The sequence below is a fragment of the Mustelus asterias genome, unplaced genomic scaffold, assembly GCF_964213995.1.
Source record: "Mustelus asterias unplaced genomic scaffold, sMusAst1.hap1.1 HAP1_SCAFFOLD_77, whole genome shotgun sequence".
NCBI lineage: Eukaryota > Metazoa > Chordata > Chondrichthyes > Carcharhiniformes > Triakidae > Mustelus > Mustelus asterias.
Window position 1 is genome coordinate 230725 of NW_027590136.1, and position 24214 is coordinate 254938.

At 45.9% G+C, this 24214-nt stretch overlaps 3 protein-coding genes across 4 annotated transcripts in view; 2 read left to right on the forward strand and 1 right to left on the reverse strand.

Annotated features, from left to right (window-relative positions):
• LOC144483724 (uncharacterized) overlaps positions 1–24214 on the reverse strand; it is a 231012-nt gene that overhangs the window by 118748 nt on the left and 88050 nt on the right. The window contains exon 7 of the mRNA XM_078202264.1: positions 14217–14585. Coding sequence (XP_078058390.1) covers positions 14217–14585 — 369 coding nt within the window. The remainder of the gene's footprint in view (positions 1–14216; positions 14586–24214) is intronic.
• Positions 4623–8246, forward strand: LOC144483767 (uncharacterized). 2 transcript variants are annotated; one of them, XM_078202313.1, is made up of 2 exons: positions 4623–4683; positions 5764–8246. In XM_078202313.1, exon 2 carries the CDS (start codon positions 6120–6122, stop codon positions 6879–6881), a length of 762 nt encoding a protein of 253 aa, XP_078058439.1. In that variant the 5' UTR covers positions 4623–4683; positions 5764–6119; the 3' UTR covers positions 6882–8246. The 2 variants fall into 2 exon arrangements, with proteins under 2 accessions (XP_078058439.1, XP_078058441.1); XM_078202315.1 differs by lacking the exon at positions 4623–4683 and adding an exon at positions 4699–4757.
• On the forward strand, positions 19363–21243 carry LOC144483763 (uncharacterized). Its single transcript, XM_078202308.1, has one exon. The coding sequence runs from the start codon at positions 19796–19798 to the stop codon at positions 20633–20635; it is 840 nt and encodes a 279-aa protein (XP_078058434.1). The 5' UTR covers positions 19363–19795; the 3' UTR covers positions 20636–21243.

Consider the following 24214-nt stretch of genomic DNA (forward strand, 5'->3'; position numbering starts at 1 on the left):
TTTTAGGGAATTCTGTACCTGTATTCCCAGATCCCTCTGTTCAACTGCACTCTTCAGAGTCCTACCATTTACCCTGTACGTTCTACTTTGGTTTGTCCTTCCAAAGTCCAATATCTCACACTTGTCTGCGTTAAATTCCATTTGCCATTTCGGAGCCCATTTTTCTAGTTGGTCCAAATCCCTCTGCAAGCTTTGAAAACCTTCCTCACTGTCCACTACACCTCCAATCTTTGTATCATCAGCAAACTTGCTGATCCAATTTACCACATTATCATCCAGATCATTGATATAGATGACAAACAACAATGGACCCAACACCGATCCCTGTGGCACACCACTAGTCACAGGCCTCCACTCAGAGAAGCAATCCTCCACAACCACTCTCTGGCTTCTTCCATTGAGCCAGTGTCTTATCCAATTTACTACCTCCCCATGTATACCTAGCGACTGAACCTTCCTAACTAACCTCCCATGAGGGACCTTGTCAAAGGCCTTGCTGAAATCCAGGTAGACAACATCCACTGCCTTCCCTTCATCCACTTTCCTGGTAACCTCCTCGAAAAACTCTAATAGATTGGTCAAACATGACCTACCACGCACAAAGCCATGTTGACTCTCCCTAATAAGTCCCTGTCTATCCAAATATTTGTAGATCCTATCCCTTATCACACCTTCCAATAACTTGCCCACCACCGACGTCAAACTTACTGGCCGATAACTTCCCGGATTTCTTTTGGAACCTTTTTTAAACAACGGAACAACATGAGCCACCCTCCAATCATCCGGCACCTCCCCCGTGAATACTGACATTTTAAATATGTCTGCCAGGGCCCCTGCAAGTTCAACACTAGCTTCCCTCAAGGTCCGTGGGAATACCCTGTCCGGTCCTGGGGATTTATCCACTCTGATTTGCCTCAAGACAGCGAGCACCTCCTCCCCTTTAATCTGTAAAGGTTCCATGGCCTCCCTACCAGTTTGCCCTATCTCCGTAGACTCCATGCCCGTTTCCTCAGTAAATACGGATGCAAAAAAACCATTTAGTATCTCCCCCATCTCTTTTGGTTCCATACACAGTGTACCACTCTGGTCTTCAAGAGGACCAATTTTATCCCTCACTATCCTTTTGCTCCTAACATACCTATAGAAGCTCTTTGGATTTTCCTTCACTCTGTCTGCCAAAGCAACCTCATGTCTTCTTTTAGCCCTCCTGATTTCCCTCTTAAGTAGCTTCTTGCACTTTTTATACTCCTCGAGCATCTGATCTGTTCCTTGCTGCCTGTACATTTCATACAACTCTCTCTTCCTCTTAATCAGTGTTACAATCTCCCTCGACAACCAAGGTTCCTTATTCCTATTTACTTTGCCTTTAATCCTGACAGGAACATACAAACTCTGCACTCTCAAAATTTCTCCTTTGAAGGCCTCCCACTTTCCATTTACATCCTTACCAGAGAACAGCCTGTGCCAATCCACACTTCCCAGATCCCTTCTCATTTCATCAAATTTGGCCTTTTTCCAGTTCAGAACTTCAACCCGAGGACCAGATCTATCCTTATCCATGATCAGGTTGAAACTAATGGCATGATGATCACTGGATCCAAAGTGCTCCCTCACACTCACATCCATCACCTGCCCTAACTCATTTCCCAATAGGAGATCCAATATCGCATCCTCTCGAGTTGGCACCTCTATATACTGATGTAGAAAATTCTCCTGAACACATTTTACAAACTCTACCCCGTCTAAACCTTTAACAGTATGCGAGTCCCAATCTGTATGTGGAAAATTAAAATCCCCTACTATCACAACTTTGTGTTTCTTGCAGTTGTGTTTCTTGCAGTTGATTGACAGGCTAGTTCTTCTTTCTTGAGAAATGAAGGCTGAGGGGTAACCTGAGCAGAGGTCTTCAAAATTATAAAAGGTTTAGATCCAGAAATAGTGTTTCCTCTTGTGGGGAAGAGCAAAAAGTAAAGTTTATTTATTAGTCACAAGTAGGCTTAGATTAACACTGCAGTGAAGTTACTGGGAAACTGGAGACAATCAATATAAAACAGTCACTAAGAAATCCAATAGGAAATCCAGGATAAATTTCTCTACACAGAGAGTGGCGAGAATATGGAAATCACAGCTACAGGGAGTGAAATGAACAGTACAGATGTCTTTCAGGGGAATCTCAACAAGTACTTATGAATTATTTTATAGTTCATTCAGGATTTATTTCAAAACGACTAAAAACAATAAAGTGACAGGAGATAATTTGCACGGTGTGAGACTGTGTGTGAGGGTGTCTGTGAGTGTGTCTGTTGCTTTCCATTGGTGTCACAGAAACCTTCCTCTTTCTGAGCAGACAATCTGGCCCCTGAATGATGTGAATTGTACAACTCAGAGATTCTCCATTCAGAATGACCATGTGCTGTGTAAAACCTGACATCTCCACAACCAGACGCCACTTCTCCTGGAACAACGTGAAGTGACTACAATTTTCTAGATTGATTTCTTTGCTCTCACATATTTTCTCAGTTCATAAATTCCATCACGACCTTTAAACACACCGATGGTCTCCACTTTAAATACTTCCCTCAGTCTTACCAACATATAGCAATTGGATTGCTGCTATTGCAGGAATCCATTCTGAAATTCTGTAAATCTGACTGCCACCAAACACCAACCCATATCCCCATCTGAGTTCCAGATTTTAATGAGATTTCTTAAAACACAGGCAGCCTGGCAGCACAGTGGTTAGCATTGCTGCCTCACAGCGCCAGGAACCCGGGTTCAATTCATGCCTCAGCTGACTGTGTGGAGTCTGCACATTCTCCCTGTATCTGTGTGGGTTTCCTCCGGGTGCTCTTGTTTCCTCCCACACTCCAAAAATGTGCAGATTAGATTGATTGGCCATGCTAAATTGGCCCTCAGTGTCGGGGATTAGCAGGATAACTACATGGGTTACAGGGATAGGGCTGGGGGTGAGATCGTTGTTGGTATAGGCTCAGTGACCTCCTTCTGCACTGTAGGGATTCTCTACCGTCTGTCCTGTCATTACATTGGATCCAATACTGTGTTCACTGACACACTGCAGCCTGACTTATTATTGGAATAAACACTGTGTTTGTTACATCCAGAGTAAGTAAATCAAGCCAATCCATGACGAAGGGTCATCCAGACTCAAAATGTTGGCTAGAATCTCTCTGTAAGTCTCACAAACTCCCCACCCTTCAGGAGAACAGTGACCACGACACCACACAACCCTGCCACAGCAACCTCTGCAAGACGTGCCGGATCATCAACACGGATGCCATCATCTCACGTGAGAACACCATCCACCAGGTACATGGTACATACACTTGCAACTCAGCCAATGTTGTCAACCTGATAGGTTGCAGGAAAGGAATGTCCTGAGGCATGGTACATTGGGGAGACTATGCAGACGCTACGACCACGGATGAATGAACAGCGCTCGACAATCACCAGGCAAGAGTGTTCTCTTCCTGTTGGGGAACACTTCAACGGTCACAGGCATTCGGCCTCTGATCTTCGGGTCAGCGTTCTCCAAGGCGGCCTTCACGACACACGACAACGCAGAGTCGTTGAACAGAGACTGATAGCCAAGTTCCGCACACATGAGGACGGCCTCAACCGGGATCTTGGGTTCATGTCACACTATCTGTAACCTCCACGACTTGCCTGGACTTGCAAAATCTCACTTACTGTCCTGGCTGGAGACAATACACATCTCTTTAACCTGTGCTTAATGCTCCTTCCACTCACATTGTCTGTACCTTTAAGACTTGATTACCTGTAAAGACTTGCATTCCAACCATTATTTTGTAAATTGAGTTTGTGTCTTTATATGCCCTGTTTGTGAACAGAACTCCCACTCATCTGATGAAGGAGCAGCGCTCCGAAAGCTTATGGCTTGTGCTACCAAATAAACCTGTTGGACTTTAACCTGGTGTTGTGAGACCTCTTACTGTGCTTACCCCAGTCGAACGCCGGCATCTCCACATCATGGAATCTCTCTCCACATCATGGAATCTCTCTCCACAGTTGCTGTCAGACTTGCTGAGGTTTTGCAGCATTTTCTGTTTTGAAGTCAGTGCTTTGCTGTGTTGTCTCTGTGCTCCATCTCCACTCTGATTGTATTGGAGCCTGTGTGTGTCATTGTTACACTCAGAGTAAGTCAGTGCTTTGCTGTGTTGTCTCTGTGCTCCATCTCCACTCTGATTGTATTGGAGCCTGTGTGTGTCATTGTTACACTCAGAGTAAGTCAGTGCTTTGCTGTGTTGTCTCTGTGCTCCATCCCCACTCTGATTGTATTGGAGCCTGTGTGTGTCATTGTTACACTCAGAGTAAGTCAGTGCTTTGCTGTGTTGTCTCTGTGCTCCATCCCCACTCTGATTGTATTGGAGTCTGTGTGGGTCATTGTTACACTGAGACTCTGTCACTGTTATTATTGGACAAACAGCAAGCTACCGTCACAATGCCCGGCTGATTGACGGCAGCGCGCACCAATGGGAAGAGAAGGGGCGCGGTTGGAGGTCCGAGCGGGAGAGGCTGGTCCTCCAACCAATCACACTGAATGAGGGGCGGAGCCCGCTCTGACTGGGGCATGCGCAGTGTGGGTAATGGCGACGGAGACGGGGCTGTTTTTTCGGCTCGGAGATAGGTTAGCGGTGATTGACGGTACGGAGGGGGCGAGGGATCTCGCGGGTGGACGGAAACGCTGCGTAAGCAGGTTGTGTAAGCGGTGAACCTCGGTAAAGAGCTTCACGGACCCAGTTTGCACCGAGCGGTACCGCAGCTCCTCATGTTCGGGCCGTGTTCATGGCCGCCATCTTTATTGGGGGCAATATGCAACAAGGCGCATGCGCAGGCCGGCATCGTTTTAGTAGAACATAGAAACCCTACAGTGCAGAAGGAGGCCATTCGGCCCATCGAGTCTGCACCGACCACAATCCCACCCAGGCCCTACCCCCACACATTTACCCACTAATCCCTCTAACCTACACATTTTAGGATTCTAAATTTTAGGTTTTAGGGGGTAATATTGTCAATGACTGGGAGGAGCTTGTTCCCCATTGCTCAGAATGGAGACAACTTGTCCATCAAACTGCATCAACCCTCTGAGTCCCAATGTCTTATTGACGAGGCAGAGCGGTGGCAGAGGAGGAAAGAAAGGGAAATAGCTTTGACAAACGGTCATCTGGCCTCAACGTCAGCTCTTTTCTCTCCTTACAGATGCTGCCAGACCTGCTGAGATTTTCCAGCATTTTCTCTTTTGGAAAGGGAAATAAATTCTGCTTTCCAGATCCCACTATATCATGGGATGTCTTTCCCATTCATCTTCTGTTCCACCGTCCTTATGGGCAGCGAGTTCCAGATCATGTGCTCTCCCTACCCAAGTATAAATCTTCCTCAAATACCTGCTCTATCACAATTCAAATAATGTCCTGTATATTACACTTTTATCCAGTATTATAGACATCTGTCTGGCAGCCTGCATGGAGATTTTCAGCTCCCTGTGTCCAGGGCAGGAAGCAGTGAGCATGGATCTGTCAATCAGCCTCAATCAGCACCTTCAGGAGAATTGGGAGGGTGAATATTAGATACAGCAGAGTGAGAATTGAGGGAGAGTGTGTGGGATGGAGATTTGCAGCTTTTGGGGAATGAGAGAGGAAAGAATGTTCCATAGAAACTAGAACTGTCTGTTCTGAATTTCTATCCTGTACTGACTGTGATGACTTTTGTAAATTCCTTTTACAGGATATCAGAAGGTGAGGATTTACAGACAGAAATCTCAAACCAAATGTCACATCAACATCTGACAGAGGCCTCAATTCGTCGGGACCTGAATATTATCGACCTTTGAATCCAGAATGGAAATGTTTCTCTGTTCTGTCTGCTTCAGGAGATTTTAAATTTCAGTGTGACTGGAAAAGCACCGAGACACACACACACCCGAGTAAGAGTGCTCCAGTGCACTGAGTGTGGAAAGAGCTTTAACCAGTTACACAGCCTGAAAATACATCGCAGCATTCACAGCGGGAGAGACTGTACCCGTGTTCTGTTTGAGATTTAACTAATTGTTTAACCTGGAGAGTCACAAGGACACCCGCACCATGGAGAAACCGTGGAAATGTGGGGACTGTGGGAAAGGATTCAGTTTTCCATCTCAGCTGGAAATTCATCGACGCGGTCACACTGGGGAGAGGCCGTTCACCTGCTCTGTGTGTGGGAAGGGATACACTCAGATAATTGATTTACAGAGACACCAGCGAGTTCACACTGGGGAGAGGCCGTTCACTTGCTCTGAGTGTGGGAAAGGATTCACTCGGTTATCCAGTCTGCAGAGACACCATCGATTTCACACTGGGGAGAGACCTTTCATCTGCTCTGTGTGTGGGAAGGGATTCACTCAGTTAATTGATTTGCAGAGCCATCAGCGAGTTCACACTGGGGAGAGGCCGTTCACTTGCTCTGTGTGTGGGAAAGGATTCAGTGTGGCATCAGGCCTGCGGAGACACCAGTTAGTTCACATTGGGGAGAGGCCGTTCACTTGCTCTGTGTGTGGGAAAGGATTCAGTCAGTTGCCCTACTTGTTGAGGCACAATGTCACTCACACCCAAGAGAGACCCTTTAAATGCTCTGACTGTGGGAGGGATTTCAAAAGCTCTCAGCTAATGATGTCCCACCAGCGCATTCACACTGAGGAGAGACCTTTCAGCTGCTCTCACTGCACAAAGAGATTCAGATCGTCATCTGCCCTGCGGACACACCAGCGAGTTCACACTGGGGAGAGGCCATTCCCCTGCACCGTGTGTGGGAAGGGATTCACTCAGTCATCCCGACTGCAGAAACACCAGCGAGTTCACAAGTCATAGAGTCATACAGTACAGAAGAGGCCTTTCAGCCCATCGAGTCTGCACTGACAAAACTATACTAAATTTACACTCATCCATTTTCCAGCACTTGGCTGATGGTGTTTGAACTGTCAAAACATTCAAGTGCTCATCCATGTGCTTTTTAAAGGTTGTGAGTTTTCCCGCCTCCACTGCCCTCCCAGACAGTGAATTCCAGACTCCCACCACCCTCTGGGTGAAAACATTTTTCTTCAAATCCCCCAAAACCTCCTGCCCCTCACCTTAAAATGATGCCCCCTCGTTATTGACCCTTCAACTAAGGGGAACAGCTGCTTCCTATCCACCCTGTCCATACCCCTCACAATCTTATACACCTCAATCATGTCCCTCCTCAGCCTTCTCTGCTCTAAAGAAGACAATCCAAGCCTATCGAGTCTCTCCTTATAGCTCAGCTGCTCCATCCCAGGGAACATCCTGGTGAACCTCCTCTGCACCCCCTCCAGTGCAATCACGTCCTTCCTATGGTGAGGCGACCAGTACGAGTGCGAACTGGGGTCAAGCAGGGCTGCGTCATTGCACCAACGTTCATCCCCACCTTCCCCGCAGCAACACTCCACCCCAGCACCATGAAGCTCCCTGCTGGAGTCGAGCTAACCTACTGGACCAGTGGGAAGCTTTCAATGTCCCACCCCTCCAGGCCAGAACCAAGACCAGCCCAGCCTCAGTCATCAGGCTGCAGTATGCAGACTCTGGGGGGGGGGAAGTGATGGCCTAGTGGTATTATCACTAGACTATTAATCCAGAAACTCAGCTAATATTTTGGGGACCCCGGGTTTGAATCCCGCCACGGCAGACGGTGGAATTTGAATTCAATAAAAAAAATTAAGAATCTACTGATGACCATGAAACCATTGTCGATTGTCGGAAAAACCCATCTGGTTCACTAATGTCCTTTAGGGAAGGAAATCTGTTGTTCTTACCTGGTCTGGCCTACATGTAACTCCAGAGCCACAGCAATATGGTTAACTCTCAACTGCCCTCGGGTAACTAGGAATGGGCAATAAATGTTATGATGTGGAGATGCCGGCGTTGGACTGGGGTAAACACAGTAAGGAGTTGAACAACACCCCCAGGTTAAAGTCCAACAGGTTTATTTGGTAGCAAACGCCACTAGCTTTCGGAGCGCTGCTCCTTCGTCAGGTGAGTGGGAGATCTGCTCATACACAGCTCATACACACGAGGACGGCCTCAACCGGGATCTTGGTTCATGTCACACTATCTGTAACTCCCACAGCTTGCCTGGACCTGCAGAGTCTCACTGGCTATCCTGTCTGGAGACAACACACATCTCTTTAACCTGTGCTAATGCTCCCTCCACTCAAATTGTCTGCACCTTCAAGACTTGATTAGCTGTAAAGACTTGCATTCCAATCATTATTCATTGTTCTGTAAATTGAGTTTGTGTCTTTATGTGCCCTGTTTGCTGTGTATGAGCAGATCTCCCACTCACCTGATGAAGGAGCAGCGCTCTGAAAGCTAGTGGCGTTTGCTACCAAATAAACCTGTTGGACTTTAACCTGGTGTTGATAGACTCCTTACAATAAATGTTAGCCAGCCAGTGATACCATGTCCCACAAATGAATGAAAAAGATGTCTGTCTGATCTACAAACTATTGTCAACACATTCACTGAGGCAGATGAGAGAATGGGCCTCTGACTAAACATCCGGGAAACAAAGGTTCTCTCGCAGCCCAATACAACTCCCCTCCTGACCATCAAGATCCACGGTGAGCCCTACACCTCGGGAGCCCCCTGTCGGCACGGGCAGACATCAACGATGAAATCCAGCATCAACTCCAATGGGCCAGTGCAGGCTTCGGACGCCTGAGGAACAGAGTTCAAAGCCCAAGACCTCAAATCCAGCACCAAGCTCATGGTCTACAGAGCAGCCGTGGTCCCTGCCCTCCTGTATCCATCAGAAACATGGACAATGTACAGCACACACCTCAAATCCCTGGAGAGATGTCACCAACGTTGCCTCCACAAAATCCTGCAAATCCACTGGCAGGATAGGCATACCAATGTGAGTGTCCTCTCCCAGGCCAATATCCCCAGTATCGAGGCACTGGTCACACTTGACCAGCTGTGATGGGCGGGCCACATTGTCCGCAAGCCCCGAAACAAGACTCCCGAAACAAGTGCTGTACTCCGAGCTCCGCAATGGCAAACTGTTGGAGAAAATTCCTAATAGGTTGGAGAAATTTTAAACCATGAGGCATCTCAGACACTAACAGAACTACCAGCATTGAGTTAAATGACTCTAAATCAGACACAGAAGCGAACAAGGGAACAGTCTACACACACGAACGTAGTAAAAGATTTATACAATTAATTCTGATTTAAACATGAATTTTCTGATTTTAAAATGTATGTGAGCTGTATTTTTAAAAGCAATTGTAAACTTTAGCCAAAGGCAGGCTGCTGCAAGGCATGATGGTACAGGGACACTGACAGACAGGCTACATTCTTCAGAACAATGAAGCCACAGAATGTGACAACCTTTATCAGCGAAGTTTCTAACAGAAAGGTTCTCAAGGCAGCTTCATGAATAGGATTGATTCACACTGTCCAGATAAGACAGTGTCTTCTCAGACATGAGAACGTGCATTTGTCTGGTTTGGCCAGTGGCGGAGTAAGAGCCAGTGGGAACATTAACTCTGACCTTTGTAGCTAAGCGTCTGGCGTTGCTAAGCAATAGGGGGATGAAGTGTCTGGATTCTACTGATCATTAAATCCCATTGTGTCAGAGGATAAAATGCAATTGGCTAAAGTATATGACGTGTAATTAAGGATTTATTTGTATAGAAAATGATTTGTTCACACCTAATGAAAGGCAGGAGAATTTCTGATGAAGAATGTATAATTGATCCAGCCGAAGCATTGTATGTCAGAGTTATTGAAGAAATAAGGATGCTTCTCTTCGAGAGAGGCATTACACTGTCCAATAATTTCTCCCTTCGATTGTTGGTCAGATAAAAGATGTGTCTTTAAACTGGGACACTGGCTTTCTTGGGTCTTTGTATTGTCTGAAGTTTTTGGCGATACCTGGTCTCCAGTGGTAATGTACCCAGTGTGTTTTGGGGAATGAACTCAGAAGAATCATTCAACACTCAAGCCTGATTCAATTGACAAACAGTTTATTGAGTTACGCCAGCGGGGAGAAGCCACAGGGGCTGACCATGTGCAACTCCACCCAACAAAGAATATCATCAATTCATATCCAGTTACTCAGCCCATCCCAGCTGGACACAATCCAATCAGAATGGTGATAGATTACATACATTATATATCGGTCCAATGAAATTAGTATCTGGGCATCATGGGGCTTTGTGATCAGCTCATGAACAGATTGGTGCCCCCATCATGATGTTTTCCAGACCACCTTAGCTTGGGCTTTCTTTGTACATAGACTCCCTTAGTTTGAAAAGGGGTGGACTAAAAGTTCTCGAATAGACGTCAGCACCCTTCCTTTGTTTTAATCTAATGACCACACGGTCTGGGAAACATTTCTATTTAATAATCTCTCCTTTTAAACTCTTTTCTTCAGTATCCAATTCCAGAATTTCCCTTTTCATTGTGTCAGGAATAAATCTTTTGACCTTACATAATAACTAGGAGCAGGAGTAGGCCATCTGGCCCCTCACGTTCTCTGCGCCATTCAATAAGATCATGGCTGATCATTTCGTGGACTCAGCTTCATTTACCCACCCGCTCACCATAACCCTTAATTCCTTTACTGTTCAAGAATTTATCTATCCTTGCCTTAAAAACATTCAACAAGCACTGGCAGGGAATGTCACAGAAGGCGCCGGAGTGTGGCAACTCGGGGAATTTCACAGTAACTTCACTGTAGTGTTAATGTAAGCCTGATTTGTGATTAATAAATAATAAATAAACAGACTTTGGATGAAGAAGTTCCTCCTTGATTCAGTCCTAAATCTGCTCCCCCTTATTTTGAGGCAATGCCCCCCAGTTCGAGTTTCACCTGCCAGTGGAAACAACCTCCCTGCTTCCAATCTATTCCCATAATTTTAGATGTACTATATTTCATAATTTTATATGTTTCTACAAGTGCTCCTCTCATTCTTCTGAATTCCAATGAGTATCGTCCCAGTCCACTCAGTCTCTCCTCATAAGCCAACCCTCTCAACTCTGACAGGAAGTTTAACCAAAGATCAATCCAGTACAGGATTGGTCAGAGTCATTTCACATGTCTCAAATTGTAACTAAGCATGACAAATTAAAACTCTCATTCTTAAATGTGTGAATTGTATCCGGATTAAAATTCCCACATGTTTAGTAAAATATCCTGGAATCCTGTCTCTGGCCAGTAAATATGGTTCCATGGTCATAGAGTTTGAAAAAAAATCTTTATTAATTACACTTCGTTTTTAAAATTTGTTTGATTTAAATCACAGACAGAAATCCTCAAAGCTTGAAGCTTTCAACCACAAATATCATCCACACACAAGCAGAGAAACCTTAGCATGTGCTTTACAACAATGACCAAATGAATTCCCAAAGCGTTCTTGTGGTTCTGTTTTTAAACTTCCAAAAATACCTTTAATTAAAGACTCAAAATAAGATTAAATCCCCAGAAAGATAAACCTTAACAAATGTAGCCCAAAACAATGATAAAACACATCTACAAACATCCACATAAAACAAACAAAACACACAGATTCTCACAGCTCGTAAATTTCAAACAATGAATCCTCAGCATTCTCTCTCTCTCGCAGCTATAGCTTCTTAAAGCAACAGAGCACTACAAGTTCACAACTCCTTAATTAAAATAAGATACAAGATGCTTAATTCTCCTCTATTATCACTCAAACTTTTTTTTGTTCCATCGAATGGTAGGATTAGAACCATTAGAATCTACTCTCAGAGATCCGCTTTTCAGTCCAGTGCTACTTGGAGTATACCGTCACTTCACCGACTATCAGGTCACAAGTCCCTCACAAATTTATGATAAAATAATTGATATGATGCCTGAGAACGCTTCTTAACTTCTGAACCAACTACCTACTGCTGTTTGATGATTGGTCAGATCCCCTTTTTACAGATTCGGGAATCTCAGCCGCTGACCAGTCCTGGAATAAGTTTAATTCTCACTCATTCTGAGTAAATATTCTCACCAGGTCCTCTGTCAGGGCCCTGCTAAGCAGCTTTAATGGTCCGTGATTGCAGAAACTGAGCAGTCACAGGAATGTGGTCAAGATAGTCCAGTCCCATAATGCCTCACATTCAATCTGCAGTCCTTCAATTATAACAGAATATGTGGCTGTATGTAGCTGCCTCGGCCGTGGTCAAACCCAACACTGCCTTCTTGAACTGCTGCAATGCCTGAGGTGTCAGTACACCCACAGTGCTGTTAGGGAGGGATTTCCAGCTACACATTCCAGACTTTCACTGGACTGTAGGTGGATATCAGATTGATATATTCCATTCAACCACACCCAAGGTGAGTTATTCAAATTCCTTTATTGTCCAGGACAATATATTCACAATGTCTTTAAAACAGAAATTAAACATTCCTATTTGATTTCAGACAGTAACGTATTCTGTTGGTTTGTTCTTTATTGTCAATGTCAGGCTGGGGTTGTTCCCCTTGGAGCAAAGGAGGTTGAAGGGAGATTGGATAGAGGTGGACAAGATTCTGACAGGTTTAGATAAGGTGGACAAAGAAAAGCTGTTCCCATTAGCTGATGTGCCAAGGATGAGGGGGACACAGATTTCTTGTTTTGGATCAGAGATGTGGGGTGGGGGGGAGTGGGGGGGGGGGGGGGAGTGGGGGGGGGGGGGGGGATGTGAGGAAGAATATTCTGATGCAGCGAATGGTAATGACATGAAACTCGCTGCCTACGCGGGTGGAGGAAGTGGAGACAATAAACAATTAAAAAGGAAATTGGATGGGCATTTGGGATGTTCCAAACAGAACAAAGAACAAAGAAAATTACAGCACAGAAACAAGCCCTTTGGCCCTCCAAGCCTGTAGCAACCATGCTGCCCGTCTGAACTAAAACCCCCTACCTTTCCGGCGACCATATCTCTCTATTCCGATGCTATTCATATTTTTGTCAAGACACATCTTAAAAGTCACTATCGTATCTGCTTCCACTACCTTCCCCGGCAACGGGTTCCAGGCACCCACCATCCTCTGTGTAAAAAACCTGCCTTGTACATCTCCTTTACACCTTGCCCCTCGCACCTTAAACCTATGCCCCCAGTAATTGACTCTTCCACCCTGGGAAAAAGCTTCTGACTATCCACTCTGTCCATGCCCCTCATAATCTTGTAGACTTCAATCAGGTCGCCCCCCTCAACCTCCGTCGTTCCAGTGAGAACAAACCAAGTTTTTCCAACTTCTCCTCATAGCTAATGCCCTCCACACCAGGCAACATCCTGATGAATATTTTCCGTACCCTCTCCAAAGCCTCCACATCCTTCGGGTAGTGTGGTGACCAGAATTGAACATTAGATTCCAAGTGCGGTCTAACTAAGGTTCTATAAAGCTGCAACATGACTTGCCAATTTTTAAACTCAACGCCCCGGCTGATGAAGGCAAGCATGCCGTATGCCTTCTTGATTATCTTCTCCACCTGCATTGCCACTTTCAATGACCTGTGTACCTGTACACCCAGATCCCTCTGCCTATGAATACTCTAAAGGGTTCTGCCATTTACTGTATATTTCCCATCTGTATTAGACCTTCCAAAATGCATTACTTCACATTTGTCCGGATTAAACTTCATCTGCCATCTCTCCGCCCAAGTCTCCAACTGATCTATATCCTGCTGTATCCTCTGCCGGTCCCCATCGCTATCCGCAATTCCACCAACCTTTGTGTCGTCCACAAACTTACCAATCAAACCAGTTACATTTTCCTCCAAATCATTTATATATATCACAAACAGCAAAAGTCCCAGCACTGATCCCTGAGGAATGTCACTTGTCACAGCCCTCCATTCAGAAATGTACCTTTGCACTGCCAACCTCTGTTTTCTTCTGACTAAATATCTCTAAACTTCCTAACACCCTGTCTCTCTGTTATCCTTGTGACATTTGAAACCAGGTATTCGCAAAAAGACTCAAAGAGCATCAGCCCACTGGAGGCTGAGACCGGCCAGTCCAGCACAAAGAAACCCTCTGACCCTCCCCATTGACCAACTGTGAGAATGAACAAAATGCAGTCCTGGATGTAACTGAGAGCAGAAACAATAACAGCAGAATCCTACCCCTGGAATCACTCGTGAACTTGCTGGTGTCTCAGCAGCCGGGATGAAACTCTGAAACCCTTCCCACACTGAGAGCAGGTGAACGGCCTCTCCCCAGTGTGAACTCGCTGGTGTGTCTGCAGGTCAGATGACCGAGTGAACCTCTTCCCACACTGAGAACAGGTGAATGGTTTCTCCCCAGTGTGAACTCGCTGGTGTGACTGCAGGTGGGATGACTGAGTGAATCCCTTCCCACACTGAGAGCAGGTGAATGGTCTCTCCCCAGTGTGAACTCGTTCATGTGTCAGCAGGTTGGATGACTGAGCGAATCCCTTCCCACACTGGGAACATGTGAATGGCCTCTCCCCAGTGTGAACTCGCTGGTGTCTCTGCAGGTCGGATAACTGAGTGAATCCCTTCCCACATTGAGAGCAGGTAAATGGCCTCTCTCCAGTGTGGACTCGCTGGTGTCTCTGCAGGTCGGATAACTGACTGAATCCTTTCCCACATTGAGAGCAGGTGAACGGCCTCTCCCCCGTGTGGCTGCGCCGATGAGCTTCCAGCTTATATGGGGCTCTGTATCTCTTCCCACAGTCCACACATTTCCATGGTTTCTCCATGGTGCAGGTGTCCTGACCTTTCTATTGAGTGAACAATTCGTTGAAACTTCGTCCACACACAGAACAAGATTACAGTCTCTACCCGCTGTGAATGGTGTGATATTTATTCAGACTGTGTAACTGGTTAAAGCTCTTTAGTCAGTGCACTGGAACACTCTCACTCGAGTGTGGCAGAGTGTTGATGCTTTTTCACTCACACTGACATTTCAAATCTTTTCAAATCGACAGACTGGACAATCATTTCTCCTTCTGGATTCAAAGTCCGATGATATTGAGGTCCCAAGGAAAATGATTCTGTCACGTCTAGACGTGACGTTTGAGATTTCGGCCTGTGATTCCTCTTTCAGTATCCTGTAAAATGTGTTTCCAAAAGTCATCAGTGTCAGTACAGGATAGAAATTCAGAACAGACAATTTCTATGGAACATTCTTTCCTCTCTCATTCCCCAAAAGCTGTAAATCTCCATCCCACACACTCTCTCCCCATTCTCAGCAGGTCTGGCAGCATCTGTATGGAGAGAAAAGAACTGATGTTTCAGAGCTTTGACAAAGGGTCGTCTAGACAAGAAACATCAGCTCTTTTCTCTCCTTACAGATGCTGCCAGACCTGCTGAGATTTTCCAGCATTTTTTCTCTTGGTTTCAGATTCCAGCATCCGCAGTAATTTGCTTTTATAAGGCTGCAGATACCTCCTCCCAAGTAACATGCGTGCGCCCAAGACATCACCACTTGTTTCCCTTATTTCTTTAGCACCCATGGTGCTCTCCGCAGTAAACACAGAGGAGAAGTGTTCATTAAAAATCTCACCCATCTCCTGTGGCTCCACACACAGATGGCCATACTGATTTTTAAGGGGATCTATTCTCTCTCGAGCCACCCTTTTACTCTTAATATAGCTATAGAACCTCTTGGAATTTTCTTTAATCTTACCTGCCAGATCCATATCATACCCTCTTTTTGTCCTCCTGATTTCCCTCTTCAGTATTTTCTTACACTTTTTATAGTCAGAGTGATTCACTTGTCCCCGATTGCCTAAACCCAATGTATGCTTCCTTCTTTTACCTGACCAGAGCCTCAATGTCCCTTGTCTGCCAGAGATCCCTAAATTTACCATTCTTTCCCTTCATCTTAACAGGAATATACTGCCCCTGGATTCTTGATATCACACTTTTAAAACCTCCCAATTGCCAGTCATTCCTTTCCCTTCAAACAAACTCACCTAATCGACATCTGCTCGATCTTGCCTAATGCCCACAAAAGTGGCCCTGCTCCAGTTTAGGGCCTTGACCTGTGGACCTGTCCTATCTTTTTCCAGAACTATTTTGAAACTATTGGTGCTCCCAATAGTGCTCCCTGACTGACACTTCAGTCACTTGCTCCACCTCATTTCTTAACTGTCTAATAGAAAGTGAGTCCAGGAATTGATAATGAAAAATAAGGAGCTGGGAGATGAATTGAACAAGTATTTTGCCTCGGTGTTCACAATAGAGATACAGTTAAAACTCAGAAACAGCTGGAAATCAGAAAACAGAAGTGTGGGATGAACTCTGAAAAAGCACAATTCCCAGGGAAGTGGTCCTCAGCAAACTGTTGGAGCTGTGGGCTGATGAGTCCTCGGGTCCTGCTGGGCTTCATTCTCGGGTCTTAACAGAGTGAGATAGTTGGTGTGTTGTTCAATTTTCTAAAATTCCCCATCGGGAATTGGATAAAGGGAAACCGGTGGATGCACTGTCCTTAGATTTCCAGAAGACATTTGATGAGGTGCCACATCAAAGGTTATTGCAGCAAATAAAAATTCATGCTGTGGGGATGAGATATTGGCGTGGATAGAAGGTTGGCTAACAGCAAACAGTGGGCAGAAATGGATCATTTTCTGGTTTGAGAGAGAGAGAGACCTGGGCCAACCTTTCCAGAGTCTGCAGCCTCCCTGGATTCACTTCCTTTCCCTTCAGTTGCTGCAAGTCCCCAATTTCCCCCAGAATGAGAAAATAAATGGAAAGGGGGAGAAAAGAAAGTGTTTTACTCACAGATGTTGGCGACAGGGGGAAGTTTGAGTCTGTCTGAAGATCAATCTTCATTCACACAAAGCCCACGCTCTGATTGGCTGGAAGACCAGAGTCCTTCCGGTCCTCCAACTCTTCCCATTGGTCAACACCTCAGCATGAAGATCAGAGGGTGGGTTCTCCCCTGCACATGCACAGCTTCCCCTCTCCCTCGCACACTATTCTGACTTGTACTGAAAGAACAGAAATTTATTTCATTTAAATACTGGGAAGACTGAACCCATTGTGTTCAGTCCCCACTACAAACTCCACTCCCTCGCCAACAACTTTATCTCTCCTCCTGGCAACTATCTGAGGCTGAACCAGGCTGTTCACAACCAGGGTGAAATAGTTCATCCCAAGATGAGCTTCCAGCCACATGTCCACATCATCATCAAGACCACCTTCATTCAAAGAAGCATTTTTAGTAATTAATGAATAATAATGAATAATAAAATACAGTGTAGAAGGAGGCCATTCAGCCCATCGAGCCTGCACTGACAACAATCCCATCCAGGCCCTATCCACATATTTACCTGTTAATCTCCCTGATACCAAGTGGCAATTTATCATGGCCAAATTATCATGGCAATTATCATGGCCAGGGGTGGCGCGGTAGCACAGTGGTTAGCACTGCTGCTTCACAGCTCCAGGGACCTGGGTTCGATTCCCGCTTGGGTCACTGTCTGTGTGGAATTTGCACATTCTCCTTGTGTCTGCGTGGGTTTCCTCCGGGTGCTCCGGTTTCCTCCCACAGTCCAAAGATGTGCAGATTCGGTTGATTGGCCATGCTAAAATTGCCCCTTAGTGTCCTGGGATGCGTAGATTAGAGGGATTAGCGGGTAGAATATGTAGGGATATGGGGGTAGGGCCTGGGTGGGATTGTGGTCGGAGCAGACTCGATGGGCTGAATGGCCTCTTTCTGTACTGTAGGGTTTCTATGATTTCTATGAATCTGTCTAACCGGCACATCTTTGGACTGTGGAAGGAAACCGGAACACCCGGAGGAAACCCACACAGACACGGGGAGAATGTAGAAACTCTGCACAGACAGCGACCCGAGGCTGGAATTGAACCCGGGTCCCTGGCGCTGTTAGGCAGCTGCACTAACCACTGTGCCACCGGGCCACATGTCAGTGCCATCGCCCGACTCCAGCCCAGTCTCAGCTCATCTGGAACCCTCACCCATTCCATTGTGACGTCACTCTCTCCATCCCGTTCCATTGTGACGTCACACCCTCACCCATTCCATTGTGACGTCACACCCTCACCCGTTCCATTGTGACGTCACACCCTCACCCATTCCATTGTGACGTCACACTCTCACCCATTCCATTGTGACGTCAGGGCTTCACTCTCCGATCACAATCCCTGCCGGCCTCCCACATGCAGCCTCAATGGCGGCAGTCAGCCCGGGTCTAACACTACAAGCTGCCGCTCCATTTGGTACAAAGGGGGGGACCGGGAAGTTCATTTCCGGGGATTGGGTTTGAGTTTGAACAACATGTTTACAAAGTCTCTCCACCCACCCGCCACATTTATCATTCCCCGCACGCCGCCCTCTACCTTGTATTGATCTCGCTTCCAAACTAAAACCGGCCGTCTGCCATTACCCGCACTGATGTGGAGATGCCGGCGTTGGACTGGGGTAAACACAGCAACAAGTCAAACAACACCAGGTAAAAGTCCAACAGGTTTATCTGGTTCACCCGCACTGCGCATGCTTCAGGTCCCGCCCCTCATTCACTCCGATTGGTTGGAGGACCAGCCGCTCCTGCTTAGTCCTTCAGTCCCGCCCCCTCTTCCTATTGGTCCGGAGCTGCCGTCAATCAGTGCCCGGGCATTGTGATGTGGAGCATGCGCAGTGTCATTGCTATCCTTGGCGCTTGTTTGTCCCGGAGAAGCGGAGTCAGCGTTAGGCGGTGGCTGGGAGGATTTGGAAACACTTTGTGGATCCGCAAACCCTTCAGAATCATTGTCAGCTCCCTGGTTTGCAGCTGCGGGGCTTCTCCCTCCCTCCCTCCCTCCCTCCCGGGAACAGGCCCAGGTTAACGGCCCCATCCTGGCTCAGCCACTGGAGGATGGTTCACATCAGAGGATGGGGGAGGGGGACAATAAATAAGAGGTTACACTTTGGCCTCAAATCAATGAGGACTCTGATCTCTGGGAAGGAAGGAAACCCTGGGAGGTGGGCGGGGAGGATTCACAAACACCCGCTGGAGGCCCCAACATTGGTTTTATTGTCAGTCTGCAGACAGGAGCTGGAGAACTGAACCCAGTAAGAGTTTTAACAACACCAGGTTAAAGTCCAACAGGTTTATTTGGTAGCAAACACCATTAGCTACCATTAGGTGTTTGCTACCAAATAAACCTGTTGGACTCTAACCTGGTGTTAAAACTCTTACTGTGTTCACCCCAGTCCAACGCCGGCATCTCCACATCAGAACTGAACCCAGACAGAGGAGAGGGAGGGAGCAAACTGGGAGTGGAGAAAAGAAATTGTGAGGTGGGTTTGGATTTCAGCCCAGGGAGGAGGGAGAGTTTGTGGGACAGGAATTTATTGATTGGGGAACAAGAGAGGAAGAAATGTTCCAGAGAATTAGAATTGCCTGTTCAAAATTTCTATCCTGGACTGACAGTGATTAATTTTGTAAACTCCTTTTACAGGTGAGGTGAAGAAACATCACATCAAAATCAGACAGAGTCTCGATTCACTTGGACTTAAATATCCTCCGACTTTGAATGTGGAAGAAGAAATGTTTGTCTTCTGTCTGGAGGAGAAGATTTCAAACATCAGCGTGACTGAAAAAGCACCAAGATACGCGCACACCCGAGTGAGAGTGTTTCAGTGAGTTGACTGTGGAAAGAGCTTTATCCAGTTACGCAGCCTTAAAAAACATCACAGCATTCACAGCGAGGAGAAACTGTACACGTATTGTGTGTGGATGAGGCTTCAACTGATCGTTTAACCTGGAGAAACATCAGGACACCAGCACCATGGAGAAACCGTGGAAATGTGGGGACTGTGGGAAAGGATTCAGTTACCCTTCTCTGCTGGAAAACCATCGGCGCAGTCACACTGGTGAGAGACCGTTCACCTGTTCTGTCTGTGGGGAGGGATTCATTCAGTCACCTGGCCTTTGGTCTCACCAGAGAATTCACACTGAGGAAAAGCCATTCACCTGCACCTCCTGTGGGAAGAGGTTCAGGCATTCTTCAGCACTCACTGTGCACCAACGCACTCACACCGGGGAGAGACCATTCATCTGCTCCGACTGTGGGAAGGGATTCACTCAGTCATTCCACCTGCTGTCACACCAGCGAGTTCATTCTGGGGAGAGGCCGTTCACCTGCTCCGACTGTGGGAAGGGATTCACTGGGTCATCCCACTTACTGTCACACCAGCGAGTTCACATTGAGGAGAAGCCATTCAGCTGCACTGACTGTGGACGGAGTTTCAGACAGGCATCCTCCCTCATTGCACACCAGCGAATTCACACTGGGGAGAGACCGTTTACTTGCTTTGTGTGTGGAAAGGGATTCACAGTTTTACCCACCCTGCTGAGACACCAGAAAATTCACACTGAAGAGAAGCCATTCAGCTGCACTGACTGTGGAAAGAATTTCAGGCAGTCATCCAACCTCACTGCTCACCGACGCACTCACACTGCAGAAAGACCATTCACATGCTCAGTGTGTGGGAAGGGATTCAATCGGCCATCCAACCTCTCTGCTCACCAGCGAGTTGACACAGGGGAGAGGCCATTCACTTGCTCCGTGTGTGGGAAAGGATTCGCAGTCTTTCAACCTGCTGGCTCACCAACGCACTCACACTAAGAGGCCATTCAACTACTCTGTGTGTGGGAAGGGATTCACTCAGTCACAATGGCTCCTGAGACATCAACAAGTTCACAAGTGACTGCAGGGGTTGGATTCTGCTGTTTTTGCTGCTATTCAGTATTGACAGTCTGACAATATTTTATTTCTGCTGATGTGAACAAACCCTATAACTAGCTGGAATTTAATATTCTGGAAGTGTCACTGATTTTCCGGGCTGCAATGTCACTTTTTAAAAGCACCACCAGTGATCTTCCCTCTTAACTGAAGAACTCTCAACAGGAACCTGTTTAGAATAAAGTTAAGAACTTTTGCTTCAATTCTAATTTGATCTTTGGGCAAAATCTACAATTCAGTCTCTGAAAGATCCATCTGCAGGGCACAAAGTATTTATTTTCAATGCTTGTATTGAGATTTTCTGGAAAGCTACTCTTTGATTTTTAAGGGCTATTTTTTGGTTTCCAGGGCATCGTTTTCCATTCTCAGTAACTCCTTTATTAGTGATGTAGTCACGTAGTAACATTACCTTTTGTGTTTCTGTTAGTTTACTTCTTTGAATAAGATAGCACAAATACTGAAGACTGTGTATACATTAAATCTTTTAAATTGGAATCTATGAATGATATGTTGTGTTAATTTACTTTAAAAATACTCCCATACTCTTTCCAAAATGAGAATTCTAACTATTGGACACAAGGTAACTGAATCAGATATTCATTGGTTCAGACGGTGGAGCAGGAAAAATCTCTCCCGATTCTGATCTTCATTGTGTGTGGATTTACATTGATAACCCATCAATAACCTCACTACACCAGCTGAGATCAGCTCTGACCGGGGATTCTGTATGTTGTCTGTGAACGTTCAACTGCAAATAAAAGCAGTTTAGAATATGAACCTGGATGAATGGATCTCAATTTCTAATGTGACGACCCAAGTGATTGGTAAGTATGTTCACAATATCTGGTTACTCCAATTCCTGAGCTGTAAACCCCACCTCCTGAGATATATAAAAATAATTGAGACTTGTTCAGCAGAATGGGGAAAGCTCTGCCGATGGTTGGATCATTCCTTTTGAGGCTCACACTGCTATGAAACTAGTTCTGTAGCAGGAAGACACAACTCCTCCACACATCACCGATAGGCTGCTGAGTCAGTGAACTTTTCTCAAAATAGGTGGCAAAGCTGTTCCTCCAGTTTGAGACTCTGTCTCTGCAGATGTAGCAACATCGGGAGAGACAGAATCTGTGATTGGAGGAGATGGTCCTCACAGTTTCTGTCTCTCCCATGTACAGGATGATTTATTTTCTTCCAGTTGCTCCTCCCAAGACAGAATTTCTGCGGGCCTTTTGGCAAGTCATGTTGCAGCTTTATAGAACCTCAGTTAGGCCGCACTTGGAATATAGTGTTCAATTCTGGTCGCCACACTACCAGAAAGGCTTTGGAGAGTGGAGAGGGTACAGAAAAGATCTACCAGAATGTTGCCTGGCATGGAGGGCATTAGCTATGAGAAGAGGTTGGAGAAACTTGGTTTGTTCTCACTGGAACGACGCAGGTTGAGGGCGATCTGACAAAGTCTACAAGATTGTGAGGGGCTTGGGCAAAGTGGATAGAAGCTTTTTCCCAGGGTAGAAGAGTCAATTACTCGGGGGCACAGGTTTAAGGTGCGAGGGGCAAGGTTTAAAGGAGATGTACGAGGCAGGTTTTTTACCCAGAGGGTGGTGGGTGCCTCGAACTCGCTGCCGGGGGAGGAAGTGGAAGTAGATACAATAGTGACTTTTAAGAGGCGTCTTGACAAATACATGAATAGGATGGGAATGGAGGGATATGGTCCCCAGAAGGGTAGGGGGTTTCAGTTCAGTCGGGCAGCATGGTTGGTGCAGGCTTGGAGGGTCGAAGGAATGTTCCTGTGCTGTAATTTTCTTTGTTTTCTTTTGAGAGTGAATTCACCATCCACAGCCATTTATTTTGAACCCTGGTTTGAAATATTCTCACTCTGGGTTTAAGGCTTCACGGCGTAATACACAGATTTAGATCTTACCACCAAACACCAATTCATATCCTCATCCGAGTCCCAGATTTAAATGTGGTTGTCCAAACTAGAAAACATATATAATTTGACTCTTTTTAAACCTGATTCACCACACCCTGCCACACTAATTACAAGAGATTGTGTTTGGGACCAGTTGTTCCACTAATGTGTTGTTCTCAATGATGACAGTTTTAACCTCTCCGTAACCTGTCCTAACCCTTCTGCCCTCCAGGGGGCTCTGTTTTTCTGATGGTGACATTCCCTGTTTACCCAGTCAGCCCTTGAATTGTTTGTGAATCTCGTCACATGTCGGTTAGACTGGATCAGGGCGGCAGATTTCCTTCCTTAAAGGGCATTACAGAACCAGATGTGTTTTTACAACAATTAATTCATGCTCATCAATATTTTTATTGAAACGTGGTGGGATTCAAACCCAGGTCCCAAACTCATTATAATAAATAGAGAAAATGCTGGATAAACTCAGCAGGTCGGTTCTTTTCAGAACTCCAGCATCTGCTGGATTTTGCTTTACCTCCAAATCATTCTCCTGGATTACTCCTGCTCTGGCTCTAATTCCAGTCAGCTCAGACAACAAAAACAGGTTTCACAAAATCACAAACATTTAAAAAAGGAGGTAGTCAAAAGGCAGGTAACTATAGGCTGGTTAGCTTAACTTCTGTAGGAGAGAAAATGCTTGAATCTATCATCAGGGAAGAAATAGCGAGACATCTGGATATAAATTGTCTCATTGGTAAGACGCAGCATGGGTTCATGAAGGGCAGGTCATGTTTGAGTAATTTGGTGGAATTCTTTGAGAACATTACATGTGCAGTGGACAATGGGGAACCTGTGGATGTGGTGTATCTGGATTTCAAGAAGGCATTTGACAAGGTGCCGCACCAAAGACTGCTACATAAGATAAAGGTGCACAGTGTTACGGGTAATGTATTAGCATGGATAGAGGATTGGTTAACTAACAGAAAGCAAAGAGTGGGGGTAAATGGGTGTTTTTCTGGTTGGCGATCAGTGACTAGTGGTGTGCCTCAGGGATCAGTGTTGGGACCGCAATTGTTTACGATTTACATAGATGATTTGGAGTTGGGGACCAAGTGTAGTGTGTCAAAATTCGCAGATGACACTAAGCAAAGTGTGCAGAGGACGCTGAAAGTCTGCAAAGGGATATAGATAATCTAAGTGAGTGGGCGAGGGTCTGGCAAATGGGGTACAATGTTGGTAAATGTGAGGTCATCCATTTTGGTAGGAATAACAGCAAAATTGACTATTATTTAAATGGGAAAAAATTGCAGCGTGCTACTGTGCAGAGGCCAAGCTGATTGGAGGAGGGAAAGCAATTCCTCCTCCAAGACTTGATCTCATTTGCATCTTAGCCAAAAGGCCGAGATACTGCTTTAAAAAATTGCTTCATATGAAACATATGAAGCTTCAATGTAACCTAATGACCTCAAACAAACCTCTGCAAGACGTGCCGGATCATTGACACGGATGCCATCATCTCACGTGAGAACACCATCTACCAAGTACACGGTACC